Source organism: Dromaius novaehollandiae, chromosome 2, assembly GCF_036370855.1.
Source record: "Dromaius novaehollandiae isolate bDroNov1 chromosome 2, bDroNov1.hap1, whole genome shotgun sequence".
Lineage (NCBI taxonomy): Eukaryota > Metazoa > Chordata > Aves > Casuariiformes > Dromaiidae > Dromaius > Dromaius novaehollandiae.
The window spans coordinates 149,836,193-149,856,295 of record NC_088099.1 but is presented as its reverse complement, the minus strand read 5'-3'; the positions used below and the strand labels follow the sequence as shown (position 1 = coordinate 149,856,295).

The following is a 20,103-nucleotide window of genomic DNA, read 5'->3' as shown; positions in this document are numbered from 1 at the left end:
AGCTGTTGAAAATAGAAGGCCTCTTCCAGTAGTTCAAATAACTAAGCTGTCACTACTGTCATCTGCCAGAACTCCAAAGCTTTTTACACCTGCGTTTTTGTAGCACTGTGTTTTCACTGGCTTGTATTATACCCAAGACACTAGTGTTTCTCCAGAACTTAAGGCAAAAGAGAAGCCATAGTAATGTGTACAGTAATAGCTATTTTGTGCAAATGACACTGAAAATCTGTCTTTAGTGGTAAATTTGAAATAATTTGTCTAAAAACAAAATCTCAACTTGACAGCTGGGTGAATGTTATTACTTGGTCTGGAATTTGTGTTTTTCCTTGTTCTGATTGAAAGTTCTTCTGGCAAGCTAGATGCCATTATTACCTTAATTTCCTTTGGCAAATACCTGTTACTTAGAGACAAAATTAGTTGGTGAGATATGTTTTTTCCTTCCTTAATCTGTTTGTTTTTCCATGAAAGTTAGGACTCTCTTCCAGCATCAATAATACTTGATTGAGTTAGTAGTTGTGAGAATTAGTTCCTGTTAAATCCTACAAAGTTATTTCTATTCTTGGATCAATTAAGTTAAGACAAATAATAGCCTCTTCTAGCACCACATTTGAATTTGTGGTGTGGCCTGTTGAAACAAGTAGACAAACAAAAACCAGAATTATAGTTCTCATTATTGTTTTATGTTTAATGTCTTTGCTTTATTTTTTATACTGCTTTACCTGAGGTGCTGTTGTTCTGAGATTTAAAAATGTCATTATTCAGTGTTCAAAGGGCTCCTGCATGTAGGAGTTTTGGGGCTGGGTTGCTGGGTCTGAGATTCTGTTTAAGAAATGGTGTTAATGTTTTGGATTATTTGCTCTGTACTTTCTTCCACTGTTGAAAGAAGGTGGTATTCTGTAGATCCTTCCATCCTGTGACTGAGTCTAGTGCATCTCTTCACTCTGTGCTCTGAGAGGTGGTTAGGAGTCAGCTGAATAAGTTGTTCTGGTGGTGGCAGCTTGTCTCTGGTGCTTCTCAGACCCAGGAGGGTTATTAGCAGATCCTTCTGGTAGTTGATTAGCACATATGCAATAACATGATGGTTCTAGGATGTGGCAGATTTGCTGTGTGTATTCAGAGCCACTGCATGTGTATATGCAGAGTATGTATGGTATCTCCTGGGAACAGTCAGTGAAGTGCAGTCTGGAATTCAAGGACAGCTAAGTGAAGAGCTGTTTGTTAGGCCACAGGAAGGTTTTGAAACACATCCATGCTATTGCAAAGTGTGAATTTGTGATTCACAGCTTGAAGGTAGCTGGTAGCTTTATGGTTTGTATTGAATGATATGTTGGACCAGCGTAGCGTAGTGTAGTGTTTTTACTGTATTATCTTAGAGAACCTTTAATAGCATAGGAAAGCATAGGTTTCTTGGTGCAAAGGCCAAGGTGGGAGCTTGCAAGCTACTGATTTTAGTCTACTTAATGTAAAACACTGTTACCTTTTGAAAAAAGCATTGAATGTGGAGGGGAAGGTAGTCTCATCTTTATTCTTAAACTCTTAGGAATTTTTCTTTTTGAGCTCTTTTTTTAATGATTGAATTACATCGTACTTTGTTCTGTAACGGTAAATGACTCTAGGTTTCTCATAAATTTTCATTACATGGACATGTGCAATGTTCAACAGATTATTCATTTTAATAAGAACCAGGGCGTATTTGGCCCTGTTACTTTGAAAGTCATATGGGAATAGAAATTCTTGGTTTTCATCTCCTTTTCTTTCACATTTGTATGCTTCTACTGAACCTTTAGCCTTCTGAGAGGTGCCCAGGCAGACCTCTGCAGTCAGTTACCGTAAATTCACTTTTAAGAACTGGTATTTGTAACAATGAAGTGTGGTCACAACATGCCAGACTTGAAATGAACTGTAAGAAGGAGTAGTCTAAAACATGTGATCACTTGCATCTTGTTTATGCAATAAAACTCAGTGAGTTGTGGTTATATATTCTCTTTTTTTTCTTCCAGCTACTATTAATTATGTAAAGTAAGTCAGCGCCTTTGCATGTAGACATTGCAATAAAATGACATGCTTTAAGATACTGTTCAGGTTGCATGGTTTTGTTTTCAGTAACGAATTGACTGATAAAACGTATGTACAAGAAACCCATTTTTCCCCTGCTTGAGTGCTATTTAATACAATAAAATATATTTAAAAGTCAGGAGATCTGTTTTTCTTAGTTGTCTTGTTCAGGGCCAAATATTAACTTTTATAGTTCAGCTAGCTCAGATCAAAACGTCACCCAGATTTATTAAAAGCTTTTGTATGGAAATGATGCTGATGCTGGAAAGAACACTGAGGTGAACACATGTATTCAGGAATAAAAGGGTCAACAAAAGGGTGTTCAGAAATGGCATTGCTAAGTCATTGTGTGGACTGGAGTCCTGGAAGTCAGATTAATAGATTCTGGTCTATACAATGGGATTTTTAAAAATATAATTTTAAATAAATTATTTGGCAGAATAAGTTAATGGTAAATTTTTATATATAGTATCTATCTATAAATAGTTGCCTGACTTGTTACTCTGGTGTTGCTAGCAATCTAGTAGATAAATATTTGAACAGCATGAATATGATGAAGCCTATGTAAATGGATGATTTATTGCCCACAAAGAAAACAAATTCTACCTGCTCACACACTCATATACCTCAGATTTCTTATGTACTAGCTCTTACTTTTTCTGGGCATATTCTGCAATAAAATGGGTTGTGTGGTCAGAGGGTCTTATATTTATCAACATAATTCCACTTGTTCAATTAAGAACAATATGGTTCCTTAATACATACTGGATTGTGAATGTGATGAGATACAACTTATACTGAAGATTTATGCGATTCTTAAAATACAGTACGTGGGGAACAATTCAAGTTAAGACATGTTACTTCAGCTGTTTATATTAATCAGTTTGTCAACACATCAGTTAATGCGACAGGAGAATTTATCAGCTGTGTTACTTGTGAAGAGAGAGGAAAAGAGGAGCCAGAATTATTTGAAGCTGTGATTTTTAGAGAAGCCTCTAACATTGAAATGCAGTGATGAAATTAAGTTACAGACTTTCCTTGGCATTTTTAACTTTATATGAAATGGTAGATTTTGTGAAGTAGTCTCTCTCCATAGGATGTGTGTGCACGCACACACACACACACACACACACACACACACAGTCCAGTGCCATATTATAAATTGTCACTACCAGCCCCCTCGGTGGAGGAAAGCATCCTTGTTTGTCACAGCTTGATTGTCTGCTTCTCACAGTAGCAGTGACATTTTCCTGGCACGTTATTGTTCCCTGCTTGTGCATGGTTAGCTTCTTTGTGTTTGCAACCGTTACAAAGAGATAGTAGAGGCTAATGCTGAGATTATGTATTGAGTGCTGTCGCAGGTTTTATTTGTTAGATGGATGTTGTCTCCCTGGTTATTTTCTTTAATTTCTGTTTTGTCTACCTTTGTCCCAGCTCCTCACTGGAACCTTTCTTGTGAAAGGCTGTTGCAAGATGTCCTGCGTTTGCTTTGTCTGATGTACCTCTGTAGAAGAGGTTCCAAGCAGTACAGGCTTAGAGATGTTTAGCACAAAAATACCTATTTGCAAGAAGTGGTGTCTTAGTCCTATCTGAAAGAGTAGAGACCGAATAATTGCATTCCTTTTACATTCAGGACAGTAAAGCTTCACCTTTGTTATTTCAAGATAAGAATTGTTTCAAGACTTTCATTTTATAGTGTATCTACATAATTTATTTATTTCCATGTTGTCATCTGTCCAGCGTCATGGGAAATGCTTGATATTTCTGGGAGAAGCAGACCACTACTTGTTGTATGGTACTGCCTTTTTCTATCTGGTACGTAGTTTGCATAACGCATTTAAGTGTTGGAGCATCTGTAGCTGGAAGATTAGCTGATCAGAAACATACTGTATTAGCAAGTTCTGAAGTGTTTCCCTTACTTTTTCTCTGTCCATCAGGGCTCCATGGTGAATACAGAATACAGATTATTGCTGTATTGTCATTTGTAGTTTACAGGAGGCAGAAAATGTCCCATGACAGCAACAGCTTTCTTAAATCAGAAAATGTTAGAGACTTGTTACTAAAGGTGGTGATGCCAAACCCAGCTAGAGCAGTGCTCACATTATTAGGCCTTTCGTCTTTATGTAATCATGTATTTCTGCTTGTCAAATTTGACTTAAGCAGCTGTAACTGTGAACATATAATTGTACTACCCTAGAGAGTCATCTGGGCAAGCCTGTACTCTCCTCTGGTATTGCAGCATTGACATGATTGTTACAGTCTGGCAGTTCCTAAGTGCTCTGTTAGAAGAAGATGCTGATAATAGATCTTTCCCTTCCAAGCAGAATGCTATGTGTTTTTAGTTTCTGTTTAAAAGCTGACATAGGCCAGGTTATTTGGGGGATACTGCTTGTCTTCAGTAGAATCATTAGTAGAATTGTGAGAACATTATGATCAGTGTAACTGCAAGACAAGACTAATCTTTGATTTACAGTTTCCCTTTGATAATCACAGCTGAAGCAGAAGGACCCGTAATATGTTTAGTAGACCTAATCATGCTCTTGAATGCCTCAGATGTGTCACAGGATCAGGTGAAAGCATCTCCTTTGTGACCATACATTACTGCAGCTAAGAGTCTGGATGTTGTCAGCTCTGCCATTCTCTTTATATAGTAATTGTCAGTCTTATCCAGAGTTGTCGATGTTTTTTAAGAGCCTGATACATTCCTGTGATCATAAAAGCTATTCCAATTAAAAACAATATCAAGTTGTCATCTGGCTCCAATTTGGCATGCTTTACCTTACTTTTTGGTGTACCCTGCTTGGAGGACAAACAGTTGAAGGATTGGGAAAAGCGGAGGTTTTGGATGTATTTAGCCAGTGGGAAGCACAGGTTACTTTCATGATAAGAACTAACTGAATAAATAAATTAGTGTCCTGTTATATGATGTATCTTCCCTACTCGAAGTCAGAACTCACCCTGCCAGAAACCAGGCAACACAATCTGTCTATCTAAAATGATTCCAGTATCCCAAATCTGCAAATAATCCAGTCATATATCTGAAACATTTTGCATCTGATGTTGTGTGTTGTAGAATGGTATTTCAAGAGCTAATATACTAGTGCAGCTGGGATTCCTTATCTCCACCACCCTGAAAGGTTTATAGTTTGCCACATTTTGTGTTCCACCATGTCTTCAAAAAGAGGATGCCTACTTACCTGACAGTGACTTTGATCCTTGGAAATGTTTATTATCTTTGGACATCCTACCATCTAACCTCCAAATCTGCTTTGCGAGTTTTCACAGAATCACAGACTAGTTGAGGCTGGAAAGGACCTTTGGAGATCATCTGGTCCAACTCCCCTGCCATAACAGGTCAGCCACAGCAGGTTGTCCAGGACCGTGTCCAGTCAGGTTCTGAACATCTCCAAGGATGGAGACTCCCTAACCTCTCTGTACAACCTGTACCAGTGGTCAACAACCCTTACAATGAAAAAATGCTTTTTTTTACATTCGGACAGAATTTCTTGAGTTTCCATTTGTGTCCATTGCCTCTTGTCCTGTCACTGGGCACCACTGAGAAGAATCTGACTCTGTCTTCTTTAAACACTCCCACCACATATTTATAAACATTGATAAAAGCCCCCCGAGCCTTTTCTTCTCCAGGCTGAACAGTCCCAACCCTCTCAGCTTCTCCTCATATGAGAGTTGCTTCAGTCCCTTAATCATCTTTGTGGCTCTTCACTGGACTTGCTCCAGTATGTCCATGTCTTTCTTGTACTGGGGACCCCAGCACTGGACACAGCACTCCGGATGCGGCCTTACCAGTGCTGAGTAGAGGGAAAGGATCAGTTCCCTTCCCCTGCTGGCAACACTTTTCCTAATGCAGTCCAGGATACCATTGGCCTTCTTTGCCCTCAGGGCTCATTGCTGGCTTCTATTCAACATATTGTCCACCAGGATTCCCAGGTCCTTCTCTGCAGAGCTACTCTCCAGCTGATTGACCCGCAGCCTGTACTTGTGCATGAAGTTATTCCTCTCCAGAAGTGTGGGGGGGCCTTTGTTGAGCTTCATGAAATCTGTGTTAGCCCGTTTCTGCAGCCTGTCAAGGTCCCTCTGAATGGCAGCACTACCATCTGGTGTATCAGCCACTTCTTCCCATTTTTTATTGTCTGCAAACTTGCTGAGGGTGTGTTCAGCCCCATCATCCAGGTTGTTAATGAAAGTGCTGAACAGTATTAGCTTCAGTAATAACCCCTGGGGTATGCCATTAGTGACCGGCCTCCAGCTGGGCTTTGTGCTTCTGATCACAACCTTGGAGCTCCGAATTTCAGCTAATTTTCAATCCACCTCTCTGTCTACTTATCTAGCCTGTACTTAATCAGTTTGTCTATGAGGATGTTATGGGATACTATCAAAAGCCTTACTGAAGCAGAGATAAATGATATCCTCTGCTCTCCTGCCATTTGCCTAGCCAGTCATCTTGCAGAAGGCTATCAGGTTGGTTAAGCACGATTTTCCCTTTATAAATCCACACTAACTATTCCCAATCACCTTCTTGTCCTTCACGTGTCAGCTAACACAGGCTTTCAAACATGAGAAGAATTGGGTGGAGCTGTGGTTGTTCTCCCCTTTATGCGTTTTTTACGAGGGATTACGAGGTTTTATACAGCATGTGCAGAGCTGCAACAGCTACTGTTTAAAAGACTTCTGATTTTGCACGTGTGAAGGATCTGCATGACCCCACAAGTTCTGTAATGACTGTAACATTGAGAGAGAAATATCTGTTGTTTATACCTGTGTTAAAACTTTTGCTATCATAAATATTGTATTTTGAGTTAATAAAGTATGACTTTTTCTCACTGGTAAGTATATTGTTATCTATTAATGTTTATTTTATTAAAAATCAGGTTGTACACAATCATATACTATAAAAGCATCAGTCTTGCATTATTATGGAGAAATATACTGTCATTTTTTCAAGTATAATAAAATTATTTCTTCATATGCTTTAAAAATATTACAGACCTTTTCAATTATATAAATATTTATTCCTAATATTTTCAGAATTTCCAAGGAAAATAATTTGCATTATTTTCATCTCGCATTTTACAAAACTGGAGATGGAGAGGGTAAAAGACCATCTCAGGGCTTGGCAGGTTTTGCTTTTATATCTGGGTTTCAAATTCAGTTTCCTCCACTCAGATAAATGCATGTTCTCATAAGCAGTTGTGTCTTTTAGCTACTATCAACCTAATTATTATGTCTCAAACAGCAGCATTTGTATTTCAATGAAGAGATAGTGAGCAGTTTGTTCATTCCTTTTCTCTCTGTGTTAAAGGAGAGAACTTTATTTAAGGTTTACCTTACTCTTTAGAGTTTCGGTGAAGTTAGAGCAAGAAAATTTTGACTGTTTTGATAACATGTCCTAGTCCAAGTTTGAATTCTCTTTCATTTCAGGAAAGCACTTTGTGCATGCTGTTGTAGCATCACTGGAGATTAGAACATCATTTTGTAGGCATGAGATTGCTTTTCTGGAAACAGCCATTAAGGAGTCATGCTTTGCTCTGCTCTGCACTGGGTCCTATGGGCAAGGCCACTGGCCTTTAATGAGTTCCGTCTGGCAGCCGGAGAAGGAATAAGGAATGGAAAATGCCTATATAAAAAGAGAACCAGGAAAAAGGGAGCAGACTGCTTCCTAAAGATGCGCTTTCTAAGGCTCAAAAACATTGGCTTGAAAACAACTTAAATACTTGGAGCTTCACTTTTTTCCCCCCAAAGACTGTGACCAAAACTTGGTAAAGTCAGAGGAGGAAAGTGTGCTCAAAGATGGAATCACATTTAGGTGCTTGGGAGGTATAGAGGATTTCTGTAAATCTGCTGTGCTTCTTATAAATAATGCGCGTGCATGGATGTTTCGGTGGTTGCATTACAGATTATTCATATTCTATTAGCAGTCCCAAAAGGTCAATCTCTAAGCCAGCAAAACAGAGATGGAGAGGCAAGATATGAAACATGGCCAAGTGAAATATAAGAAACCTCAGGAAACTCTGATTGCAGTGTTTCCTTTTCCTGCATTTACAGTTCATTGTTCCTCTTTCTTGTCTTTTTTTTTCTTTCTTGTTTTGCCTCTAAAATAAATTCCTTTTCACTGAAAGTTGTATAAATACAGTGAAGAGAGAGAGTTTGGGTTAAATATAGTTTCTGGTTCAGATACACTGCAATGTGTAGTATACCATGTGATGGAAGTGAACTGGCTAGATGGAAGCAGATGCCTTTCCTTCCTTACTCCTTTTTGCCTCTCATGCATTTTCAAGGTCAGTTGATCCAGAATGACCCTGCACCTCAACTGCGGGCTCTTACTATGGAGAAGGAGAACGTGAAGGTAGAGAGGTTTGGGAACTCCCAAGATAGATTGCTTTTGAAGGTTGGTCTCTGGGAAGTTTTAGTACTGCTTTCAGAGTCAAGGGCAACTGTACTGCTGAGGCTTACTTCCCAAAGAGGTGTCAGAAAAGATCAGCTGTATTCCTTTGCAGTATAGTTGAGAGGCTGGATATAAAGAAAGTATCTGTCTGCTGCTCAGACAAAGTCTGGCTTGAAAATGCCTGTTATCCCAGGGTGGGATTCATACTTGCCAATGAAGCTGTTTTATAGGTTTGTAATTATCTGCTGGTGTAATCTTAGCTCCAGTAGAGAATGATGGAGTTACTTCAGAGGAAATGTGAGAAAGCCTTTATTTTATTTTTTTTTATGAGCCCACAGAAAGAACACTTCCTCCTAATATGTTACTTGACTTCAGAGTTGTTTATCCCTATTACAAAAATTATATTTCATTTGGAAGATTTATTAAGACAAGATCATATATTCCTGTTACCGACAATAAACATTTAACTAATTTTCTAGTTCTGCCAAACTCATGGCTTGTTACAGAGCATTGGTGGGAGAGTATTTCATGTGATTTTTTCTAATTCATTAAGTTTTTATTCATAGCTATGTTGTAAGATACTGGCATTCATGTGTGTTTTACAGGATGTAATTTAAAGTTTACCTGGTTTTCTAAAAACCTGGGCATGAAAACATGTGACAGACTTTATTGTCAATAGTTTGAACCACTGTGCTTCCTTCGTGGTGTATCCTACGTTCCATGTGGGTCCCCAGGCTTTCTAAGAAACTTGATCTTGTTTCTTATATGCAGATTTTGAAGTGAAGTTTTATCCCTATGTGGTAAAGCCAAAAGTGTGACAGTTTTCTCGATAATGTCAGTACATCATAAATCTTTAAGATGGCATTTTAGAGTCTCAGATCTCACGCTGACAAGCTAATGATTCTAATGATCAGTCAGAGGAATAATGCCCTGTGAAATTTCCAATGTTTCCTTTTTAATCCCTTTTTTAACGATGACTTTTTATTGCTACTTTCTAGCTTAGCAAATGGCGGCACAGTGTGTGACGAAGGTGGAGCTGACTGTTGCCTGCACTGATCTCCTGGATAAAGATGTTGGTTCCAAGTCAGACCCGCTGTGTGTCCTTCTCCAGAACACAAGTGGTCAGCAGTGGTATGAGGTAAAGTGTGATGCTTCTCATGATCCTGCTGAAAATACAGTCTAATTTGTTGGACCTTATTCGAACACTGGAGCATAAAATTTCATTAAAATATTTTAATTATTTACCAGTACCACTGAATACTTCTCATTAGCTTATGTCTGTAATAGGTATACAGGTAGCACACAAGAATTCTTTTCTAAGAAGTACTTAAATCTGCTTACTATTTATAGTACTATTTCCCCTAAGCATGTGTGGACAGACAGAAGCCTTCCAGTGCTTAAGTGTGTTTTTATAAATACAGTCCTTCAAAACTGTGGTCTCATCTTGGATCTGAAAATATGCTGCCTTTATGTTGATCTTTCCCACACAGGAGTAGATATGGGAGTAGATACTAAAAGGGAGCAAAGAGAAACCATTTCTCAAATATCTCTGACTCACAGCAGTGGATTTTGTAACATACAGTGGTTAGTTATATTTGATGAAAAGATCTGTAGCAATGTATGTCTTTATATTTTAACTAAGAAGATTCTTCTGAAGGCCTTTAATAATAAGTGATTTGATTTGGGTGCTTATTGTAGTTGTTTGAACTGGCTGGTGAAATTCTGGGTAAAGCGATATCTTTCTAACTCCAGGTTGATCGCACAGAAAGAATTAAGAATTCCTTGAACCCAAAGTTTGCCAAGAAATTCCTAATCGATTATTATTTTGAGCTTGTTCAGAAACTTAAATTTGGAATATATGACATTGACAACAAGACCTTTGATCTAAGTGATGATGATTTCCTTGGAGAATTTGAATGTACGCTGGGTCAAGTAAGTATGCAGATGATTTCCTTTGTAATTAAAAAAATACAAGCTTATCACAAGTCATTAATCACTTTTATCTTAAATTTATCACTATGTTCTTGTGTAGGCAGGGTACTGTAATTTGAAAATAGAATTCCATTTATTTTTTTCCAGCCTCAGTTCAGTATCTACTTTTTTATTTGCAAAGGATCTTGAGATAATGCCTTAAAATTTACTCTAGAATGGTGATTGTCCAGATTGCTATCTAAGAGTAAGAGGACTGCCAGTACGCACAAAGTAATAATTGCTAGTTATTTACACTGATACTCAAATTCTTATTTGTATGCTCCAAAAATAAAAGAATTAGTGTATGACAATGTATGAGTGTTCACAAGGACCATATTAATCTTGATAATGATTGCCTTCCATGTGAGGCAAGCAGTGATTCTGGTTGCACCTACTGTTGATGTCTCCCCGATTTCGCTATAAAATTTCGCTATGTGCTGTCACATTCAGGCAGCTTCTTTTCAAACATGCGCTTTCTAGTAGATCTTTTGAAGGTATTTCTTCTCAGGAAAGTCTCGATTTTTCCTCCTCTATGTTTAAATTATTTTTATTTAAAGTGCATTAGGAAAAAGGAGGCATTATGAAATAATATTAATTAACAATTTCAAATTAGTCATTAATTCTTACAGTAAAGAAAGACCGAGAGAATGAGTAGAGTGTCTTCTGGGAAAACGTTGCCTGAAAAGGATAAAACAAAATCAACTAGAAGCCCTACAGGAGGAGGCTGATGTTTATTTGCATGACAAACACGTTGTGTTTATAAATATGTTTGCTGAAGCAGTTTATGAAAGGTGGCTTGCATGTATTTAAATGGTATTTATGAAAAACTTAAGAACGACTTCAGATTGTAATTTAAGATACTATTGTTGTCCATCTATGTGTATCATGTTGCTATAAGGCATTTTGTTTTATTCTGCTCCAGAAACTCTGCATGTGTTCATCTGCATATATGTATATTTTTACATTGGAAATGCATCAGGTATTATTTATCTATTTGTAGCGGAAAATAGGAAATAAATGTAATCCTTTCATCTTCATGACAAAGGAAACATTCCTAAAATGAAAATACGTCACTATCTCGTTTCATGCATTTGAAAAACAATTTGATTGCTCTAATAATAATGCTTGATACTCAACTTCTGTTTTGGCAGATAGTTTCTACCAAGACTTTAACAAAACCATTAGTGCTTAAAAATGGCAGACCTGCTGGAAAAGGCAGTATTACGGTAAGACAATACTTCTTTTCAGCATTTGTCCTTAATAAATTGTATGTTTGTTTGGTTTGTTTTGTGGCTTGAACACAGCATGTCTAATCCACAGTGCTAGAAAGAATATCTTACAGCATTCTGGATTTTTTTGTACTGATTATTTCTTTGTTTTCAAAAGGGAAGGTTGCCCAACTTCTGCATGTGGAAGACTCACTGCATGCATCTCTGACAGCAAGGGGGAATAGACAGAGCTCATGGGGTGAAGTATCTGTGCATGTGCCAGTGTGCCAGCAGGCACTTGACCACTTCCAAGTGCACTGGGAAGTTTTCGAAATCAGTTGGGGCTAGAGTAAAGCACCTGACGTCCTGCTGTTCAGGCAGCATCTTTAATTGCCAACGTCATCATTCTTAAATACTGAATTTAAATGTATTTCAGACAGTGATGTGTAGTGAGTCCCAATGTCAAATCAAATTGTTCTTTTTCCCCCGTTTCTTAATGCTTCATTTCTGAGTAAACATGATTTGCTTTGAAGCTGTCATAGGAGTGTTGTGAACAGTATGAGAAAACGACATAGTTTCTGAATACAAGATACATAATCTTTCTTATTTTCTTTACCTAGATTACAGCAGAAGAAGTGAAGGATAACAGAGTAGTTGTTTTGGAAGTAGAAGCAAGGAAATTGGACAATAAGGTATTTAAGTGATTGCTGTTTCTGTGATGAAGCAGTAAAATTGGAATCTTGTCAAAAGAGGAAACATTAAAATGTTCATTCTTATGTTTGGTTGAAGTAATCAGGTCCATTAAGATTTTGCTTACACTAGAAGAAAAATGAAGAACGATAACTTCAGAATAACATTGACTGCTTTAAAATAAATTACAACTATTGCAGGGATATTCCTAGAACAGCACTTCTCCATTTAAATATAAATCTTCACATTTAATTAAAAAGATAAGGGAGTTTTTGTGTATCTATTAGTGATCAGTTGTGTAACTGGTCTCCTGTAAGCTTATTAAAATAAATGATAGAGAGTATACTTGTGTTCCTTAAAGTGCCTGAATCTATTATGTTAAATAGTTTTGGACTGGCTGAAATTATTGTATTTAAAAATATTTTTTGAAATAATTTTAATAATGGAAAAAAGTGTTACTTTTTCTGGTAGATTTAATGAGACCTTTTGAACTGCATCAAATCCATCATTTCCTTACTGTCCAACTTAGTAGTATAAGTAGCTCCCTGACTACGTAACAGTATAAGTAACTCCCCTGAATTTGCTTGAACTGTCAGGTATTTAGTATATAGGCACTACAGAACTTTTATGTGCTGTTTTCCGTATCTCTTTCACAGGTGCTAATATAATCTAACTTAAATTTCTTATCTGAGTAATAACAAGTTTTTGTTCCCTGAATATTAGGTTTAGTTCTTGTTAAATCTAAGTGTATTTTAACTAGCATTTAATGACATTCATGCCACAGGCTGTTCTGGGATAATTGCGTGTTCTTTAAATACAGGATTTTTTTGGCAAGTCAGATCCTTATCTGGAATTCCACAAGCAGACTGGAGATGGAAACTGGGTGATGGTTCACAGAACAGAGGTAGGATATTTTCTCTCAACAACCGAGAAGTTGAGGTAATTTGATTTTCAGTGTGTCATACTGCTAGAAGCACAGCAGCTTGCAAAAAGAAGAGTGATCTGGTAGTTGATGTGCAGACCAGAACAGAAATTATCTCAGCTGTTCCACTGACTTTCTGATGATTTCTCCCTGTAGTAGAGACTCAGGCCCTGACCAAAACTTAGGTACTATGCCAAACAAGTAGAAATCCTTTTTGTGTGAGATTTATAAAAGCAATGTTTCTCTCATGAGGTGGTTCTTCTGCATAAAATGTGTCATGTTCATGAGGATTCCAGTCATCTTCAGGTTAAATAATGAATCTAGAATTTGCTGTTCCAGTGTAGTAAGAGCTGGAACGTTAGTTCTTATGTTACTGAATTTAAAAATCCTCTTAAGTTGCTACAATAATTTACTATTTTAATTTTCAAAATAGTTATTTTTTCTTTTGTGACACAGACGCATATCCCGCCCCACCATGCTGGAAGTTTTTTGCTATAACTTAAGTATTGCTTGTTGTGTGTGGTCTTTTTCTGTATAAAATCATGTTATTGCTTTTAAAGGAAGAGTTTCTACTGATTTCAGTCAAATTTAGAGGGTACTTTATATTATGGACACATTCTAATTGACAAACTCTGCATATCCATCAGTATTATTCCTAAATATCATTTATTTAGCTTTTGGCTTTTGAGACGCATGCGTGCAGCAAATATCGTCTTATTCTTGCATGGTGTTTCTGCTGAACTACACTAAGAAATTCTTGAGGAAATATTTTTCAGAAGTGGCGTTTCAGAATAAGCATTGGCTGGAGTGAAATGTAATCTCCAGAGCTTTGGTTTATTCAAAAGTTCCAATTTAATTTTTTTCATGTTTTTACTGGTAAGTCATGTTTCCATTCACTGATGACTCTACTAGTATCAGCATATACATATACGTAATGAAATCTTAAATTCTTTCCAAAATAGTAGCTGCATGATGCAGTAGATCACAGCGCAGTCTAGAGAATACGGATTTGAAAAGATGTCATCTGGTTTTGACAATGGTATTGCATGTTAGGATTTTTTTGTTGTTTTAAATTGTATACGTTAGGATTTGGGTTGTGGGAAGTGATGGACAGTGGTATTAGTCAGCAGTTTTTGCTTATGAAAATCATGGCATGAAGGTAGGACCAGTTATGATGATTATTTTCCATTCTTGTGAGTACTACCATTTTGCCTTTTTTACAGGTTATTAAAAACAACTTGAATCCTGTTTGGAGGCCATTTAAAATCTCTCTCAATTCTCTGTGTTACAGTGACATGGATAAGTCAATCAAGGTAATATATAAGAAATGCATGTCATCTTATGAATATATTCAAAAAATTAGAAAATGTAATAAATGAAAAATGTGTTATTGTAGTTATTTCTTTTTGCTTCAAATTATATTGAAAGGGTTTTTTTCCTTTATTATGTATTTGAAAGTCACAAAGTTGTAGGCACGCTTTGGAAAAAAAAAATTGTCTCCAATTTGTGATGTGTAAAAGTTGGTCTTTGAAAGTCTGGGAAAACAGTTCAACATAAATAGCTTTGAAGTTTCCAGGTCAGTTTCTTATTTAGATTATGCAGTTTTAGCATTGCATCGGCCAACATCTGTATTGTTAAGAGCGCATGAACTGTATAGTTAAAGATGCATGGTAAAGTTTAGAACATACTTTTTTCTGTTTTATGAATCTTGTAACATCTTGTTACTGGTGCATTAGGTAACACTAATGGAATTCTTAATACACTACCTGAGCTAACAGATGTAGATCATGTGTTAAACGTGTTTAGCATCCCTTTTTGTTTGCTTGTTTTTTTTCTTTGCTTGCTTGCCTGTCCCGTATCACAATACATTTGCTTGTTTAGTCTTCAACTATCTCCTGAACATGTGTTGCAGCTGCTGGACCTCTTTCAGCCTCTTGTTACAGTGGTGCAATCAGCTCCAGTTAATTTAGCCATGAATGATTGAATAAAATTTGTGTGGTGCTCCTGGTTGCTGCATACCACCAGGAGTAAATTAATGATGATATGAATCCTCTAGAGTGAAGCACACTTATGCTTGAAGTGAAACATTACCTTTTAAGCAGTGACTTCCTCAAAAATACATGGCAATGTGAACTTGTTTAGAAGGTTCATAGTAAGATAATTTTCACTGATACTTAGAAGATAATACTCATTTTAAATAGAAGGCAGGCCCCAGCCTCACTCTCTGTCCATGTAATATATTTCTGTTCAGAAGAGCATTTCAAAATGCAGTTGTTTGCTAAGTAGCATATTTATTTGTCTACATGAGGCTGTTTGCTCTCAAATCTTTAGGAACCTGAGCTGAAATTTGGAATCCAAGTATCTTTATGGGATCTTGATCTTTACTTCCTCTTTCTCCCATTCCCTGCCCAAATAGTGGTGCCAGAAGATGGGTTTCATCCCCTACAGGGCAAGAATCAAGAACTTCCTCCTTGCTTGCCAGTCATGTTTTCTTTTCTTTTTTTTTTTCTTCTCTGTAGAGAAGCTTGGACATGCTGTTATGGAAGAGGCTCAAAGAGGAGGAAAGTCTATGCTCTGCCCATTTTATCAGTCAGAGAAGACTTTCTCTTGGCCTTCTCTTAAACTGCAAGGGCACCTTCCTTATATGAAAGTATTGCAGTCATCTGGGAATGCTGCTCTTAGAGCTTGGATCTGCTCCTTCACAGCAGCTAACGAGCAGTCTGGCTGAATTCCTGGAATTTAATGTTTTCCACTCAGTTCTGTATGCTTTGAATAAGTCCTGTAAATATGACCTATGATTTTTTCTAGTCTATGAATGAATCTTATTAGAATTGAAGGTTGTGATGCTGACCGAGGCTACTCTGAAACAGGGGTTCCTCCTTGCGTTTAGGATCCTGAGCCTCCTGAGAATTAGAGCCTACCTGATTTAGTAGAACACTTGCTCAAGCGACTGGGATGTAAAGTGGGTTTGGTATGAAAGCCTCAAGTCCTGACTGAGTCAGCAGCAGTTTCTGTCAAGAAAACTTCTGTACACAATTGGCAGGCTTCCTTCTCAAACAAATTTAGCATCTAGCTCAGGGTCCTTTCAAAAGCAGGCAGCAAGGAAAATACAGAGCCCTTCTGTTTTTAGCCCAGATCCCCAAAACATTTTCCTTTGAGGGCCCCTTGAACCATTCTGTTCTGTTGGCCTTGAAAGACTGTATAGAGACTGAGGACGATGTGCTGAGGCTATTTCCCTTTCTCAAAAGATCTGGAATAAGGGTACATCAGTAACTTTGCTCCTCAGATAAAACTGAACTTTCTGTCGGAGGGTCAAGCAGATCTGTGAAGTGATAGTTTTACAGGGCTAGTCTTTAACTCCTGCATTTTGAATCTTACTTTGAATTAGTCATGTTTCTTCTGAATGATTTTGTGCAGGAATTCCCTTAGTTTAGGGGTGGAATTGAAGCTAAACAACCGTTCAAAATCCAGATGTCATTTATAAGCTAACATGAGCATGCTAGGAATCTTTTACTTTAATATTTGAAAAAAAAAAATGAAACAAACCACTACACTCATTATTCTTCCTCTGGGAAAGGACAAATAAGAGCATGAACTGCATGTGACTGATATTAGTTTTATGGCTTGAGGCAGTCCTGGAAAATGCTTAACAGCCCTCGGGATGTGGGTGTCACAAGCACCTGCATGGATTAAAATACATCATTACAGAGCAGAGTAATGAACAACTTTACAAGTCGAGAACCTCAGAAGCTGCTTCGCTTACTGCTTCTGTTCTTTTTGCTTCCTTGTTTTTTTCTTTCTCTTTTCCTCCAAATAGCTGGGACAGCTCTTGCTTCTCCATATGTTGTAGACATATTTCTCTTTTTAGTAAACAAACATCTTAACTATAGATCTTTGATTAAAATAATTCTGTTAAGATGGAGTGATTTTCAACTCCAGCATCATCCAAAATGAAATTGTAGCAACTGACTAGATATACTCTAGGCTTTTAATAATGCCAGTTCTTTGGAATCTTACCTCAGAAGCGTAGATTTATTTCCAGAGGAAATTTGATTTTACTGGCAATTGTTATGGGCTTGCAGGCAGTAGGCTGACTTCCAACTTCTGGTACATCTTAACTTTGAAATCTGGGAACTATCACTTCAAACATTAAAATGCAAATGAAATTGTATTATAATACTGTTGAATGGATAAACAATGCTTTAACACTTTTATACTCACACAGTGGCATACGAAATGGGCTATTTTTCTTAGTAAGTAAAAACACCAACTTTTCCCTAATGAGTGGCTTTTCACCCATCGAATGGCTTAGTTTGTGTATGCACAGCAATGCACAAACCAAGATGATACTCTGTCTTCTGGATTTATATCTACTTTTCATGTCAGTGTGTTTGCAGTGAGTCAGTGAAGTTTTTCTGTGCTGAAAATACGTGTCTGTCTCCTGGAGCAAGCATGTGTAGTTCTGCTGGGGAAAGCATACATGCAATTTTATCACATTCCCTTGTGTTATGACCTGTCCAAGAGAGCACATGTGGGGAAAAAAAGAGGAATATTTTTGTCTTGCCTGGACTAAATATTTGAAATGCAATATTGGAAATGTGTGTTGGGTTAGATTGATCAAATATATCAAGCAAGACAAATTTTGACCCTTTAAAAAAAAGGGAAAAGAAATAACAATGCTAACTTTGAACAAATACTATACCTCTTGGCTCAGGAAATATCTCCAGTTTTAAATTTCAGGTACTGAAGCACTTGGCTGAGTATCTGATTGGTTTAATTTACAGCATTCAAAAGAATTTATGTGTCTGCCATGTACCTCAAATCCTTTGGTACTGTGGCTGCTTGTATGAGATTTAAGTTGATAATCAGTGCATGTGCTTGCATTTTATTTATTTATTAGTGTATTCAGGATATTGTAGAAGCAGTGCAAACTGCAACATTTAGAGGCATGTTTTCCACAGAGCAGAACTTGTAATGTACACATATTTTATACTTCAACATTACTGTTTCTTTCCAGAAACCTAATTTCTCTTAGAAGCTCCAGTGTGTTGCAGTTATTAATTTTACAGTGTTATTCCTAAATGAAATGGGCAAGTAATACAACCTATTTTTCTTGAATACAGCATAGGATTTTTTTCCGAATGGAAGGAAAGACATGAAGACAGCTGTTCAGTTCAAGCCATATATACTCAAGAAAAATTTTCTTAAGACTTATGTTTTGATCCCAAATAATGAGGCATTCCTACCTTGACTGTTGATTGTTATGTAATTTTTTTCTATGATGTGATTAATTGAAGTAAGTTAACCAGCTTGTCTGTCTTGCTAAAGTGAAATAAAATAAAGTAGCAGCATATTCTGCTATAGTTAAATACGTAAATTTTTACTCAGAAGGACAGTTGGGGCACATTCATAACTTCAACTTTAAAAAAAAACCCAAATTGAGGACATTATGAAGTTAAAGTAACAGTGGTAAAATTATGCTGGCTTAAACTGAAAGAATCTCAAATGGAAAGAAATTCTATTTTAGACCTGTTCTTCCTCCTTTGGTGAGGTGGGGTGTTGACACAACATGACAACATGAATTGATTGAATAAAAGCCTTAGTATTGAATGTTGAATGTAGGAAGAGAGAGATTTTAGTTGACACATACAGATCTATGAAGAGTGGATCATAGAGACTGTTTAAATTTGCTAATCTTAAGAAAATCTCATGTCTGGCTTCTGAATTTAGGGCTGAACCTTCATGAATTTACTAATTCTGAGTAACCTTGAAGATTAAGAAAGTATTAATAAAACCCTGCTACTGTGTGACTGATCTGCTGAATTTTTAGCTGGATGCTCAAGAAAAGTTAAATGTGTTTCATACCTCTGAAAAATCAAATCTTCTAATCCCTAGTGACAGTGGAAGAACTAGAGATTGATTCTCTACCCTCCCCAACATCCCCCCATCCCCATGTGTTTCAGTAGAATTGATGTTATTGCCTGTATGAGACCTTATCCTGTGCACTGCTGAGTATTCTCAGCTCTCCTGGTTTTCAGTGGAGAATGTGATCTGAAACCAGGTAGATTGGCTTTTACCAAATTGCTAGCCTCTTTGGATGCTTCTGTCACTCTAAGCCTTTAGCACATGGAAACTCCACGTTGTAAGAGATTCAGGAGTGTTTTGTATATTGAGGTTTGTAAAATGCCATAAAAATGCCATTGCAATATTTATTATTTTGATAGAGATATTGCTGTTACTAATGCTGTGCATAATGGTTCATTTTAGGTAGAGTGCTATGATTATGATGGTGATGGGTCCCATGATCTCATAGGGAGTTTTCAAACCACAATGTCAAAACTGAAGGAAGCATCTCGGTCCTCACCTGTAAGTCTTGCATAGTCTAAGCTGCTTGTGTGTTTTTATTACGTTGTCTTTCTCATTTTGGAGCAAAACTTGTATCACTTGATTTGCCAGTACCTAAGTTGTGTTAGGCTACAACTTATGATGCTAATATAGTTGAGGCAGACTTGGAATTTACCTTATGAATTCACTATCCTAAGGTTAGGATCTTGTTTAGTTTTCAATGTTATATGTGTAAATATCCAACCTTCATCCCAAATAAATTTCACAGATTCATAAAAATACGGAAATCAGAAAATGCAGATCAGCAGAATAAAGAATGCAGTACAAATTTCACTGCAGTTAAAAGGCCAAAGCTTGTAGTGCTACTGTCAGATTTTACTTAATTCTTTATTTCAAGTAAGGCACTCATCAACTATAATGCATACTTCAGTGAATATGAAAAACTTCCAGATTTAGCCACCACTACACAGAAATCCACTTGATGTGTTTCATTAGGTGGCTCTTAGAGT

At 37.0% G+C, this 20,103-nt stretch overlaps 1 protein-coding gene across 4 annotated transcripts in view; it reads left to right on the top strand.

Annotated features, from left to right (window-relative positions):
- Nucleotides 1–20,103, top strand: part of CPNE3 (copine 3) — a 33,539-nt gene that overhangs the window by 1,320 nt on the left and 12,116 nt on the right. For all 4 annotated transcript variants that reach the window (XM_064507785.1, XM_026099722.2, XM_026099719.2 and 1 more), the window contains exons 2-8: nucleotides 9,457–9,596; nucleotides 10,211–10,390; nucleotides 11,581–11,655; nucleotides 12,258–12,329; nucleotides 13,148–13,231; nucleotides 14,473–14,562; nucleotides 19,517–19,615. In XM_064507785.1, the coding sequence (XP_064363855.1) occupies nucleotides 9,465–9,596; nucleotides 10,211–10,390; nucleotides 11,581–11,655; nucleotides 12,258–12,329; nucleotides 13,148–13,231; nucleotides 14,473–14,562; nucleotides 19,517–19,615 (732 nt within the window). In that variant the 5' untranslated portion in view covers nucleotides 9,457–9,464. The remainder of the gene's footprint in view (nucleotides 1–9,456; nucleotides 9,597–10,210; nucleotides 10,391–11,580; nucleotides 11,656–12,257; nucleotides 12,330–13,147; nucleotides 13,232–14,472; nucleotides 14,563–19,516; nucleotides 19,616–20,103) is intronic.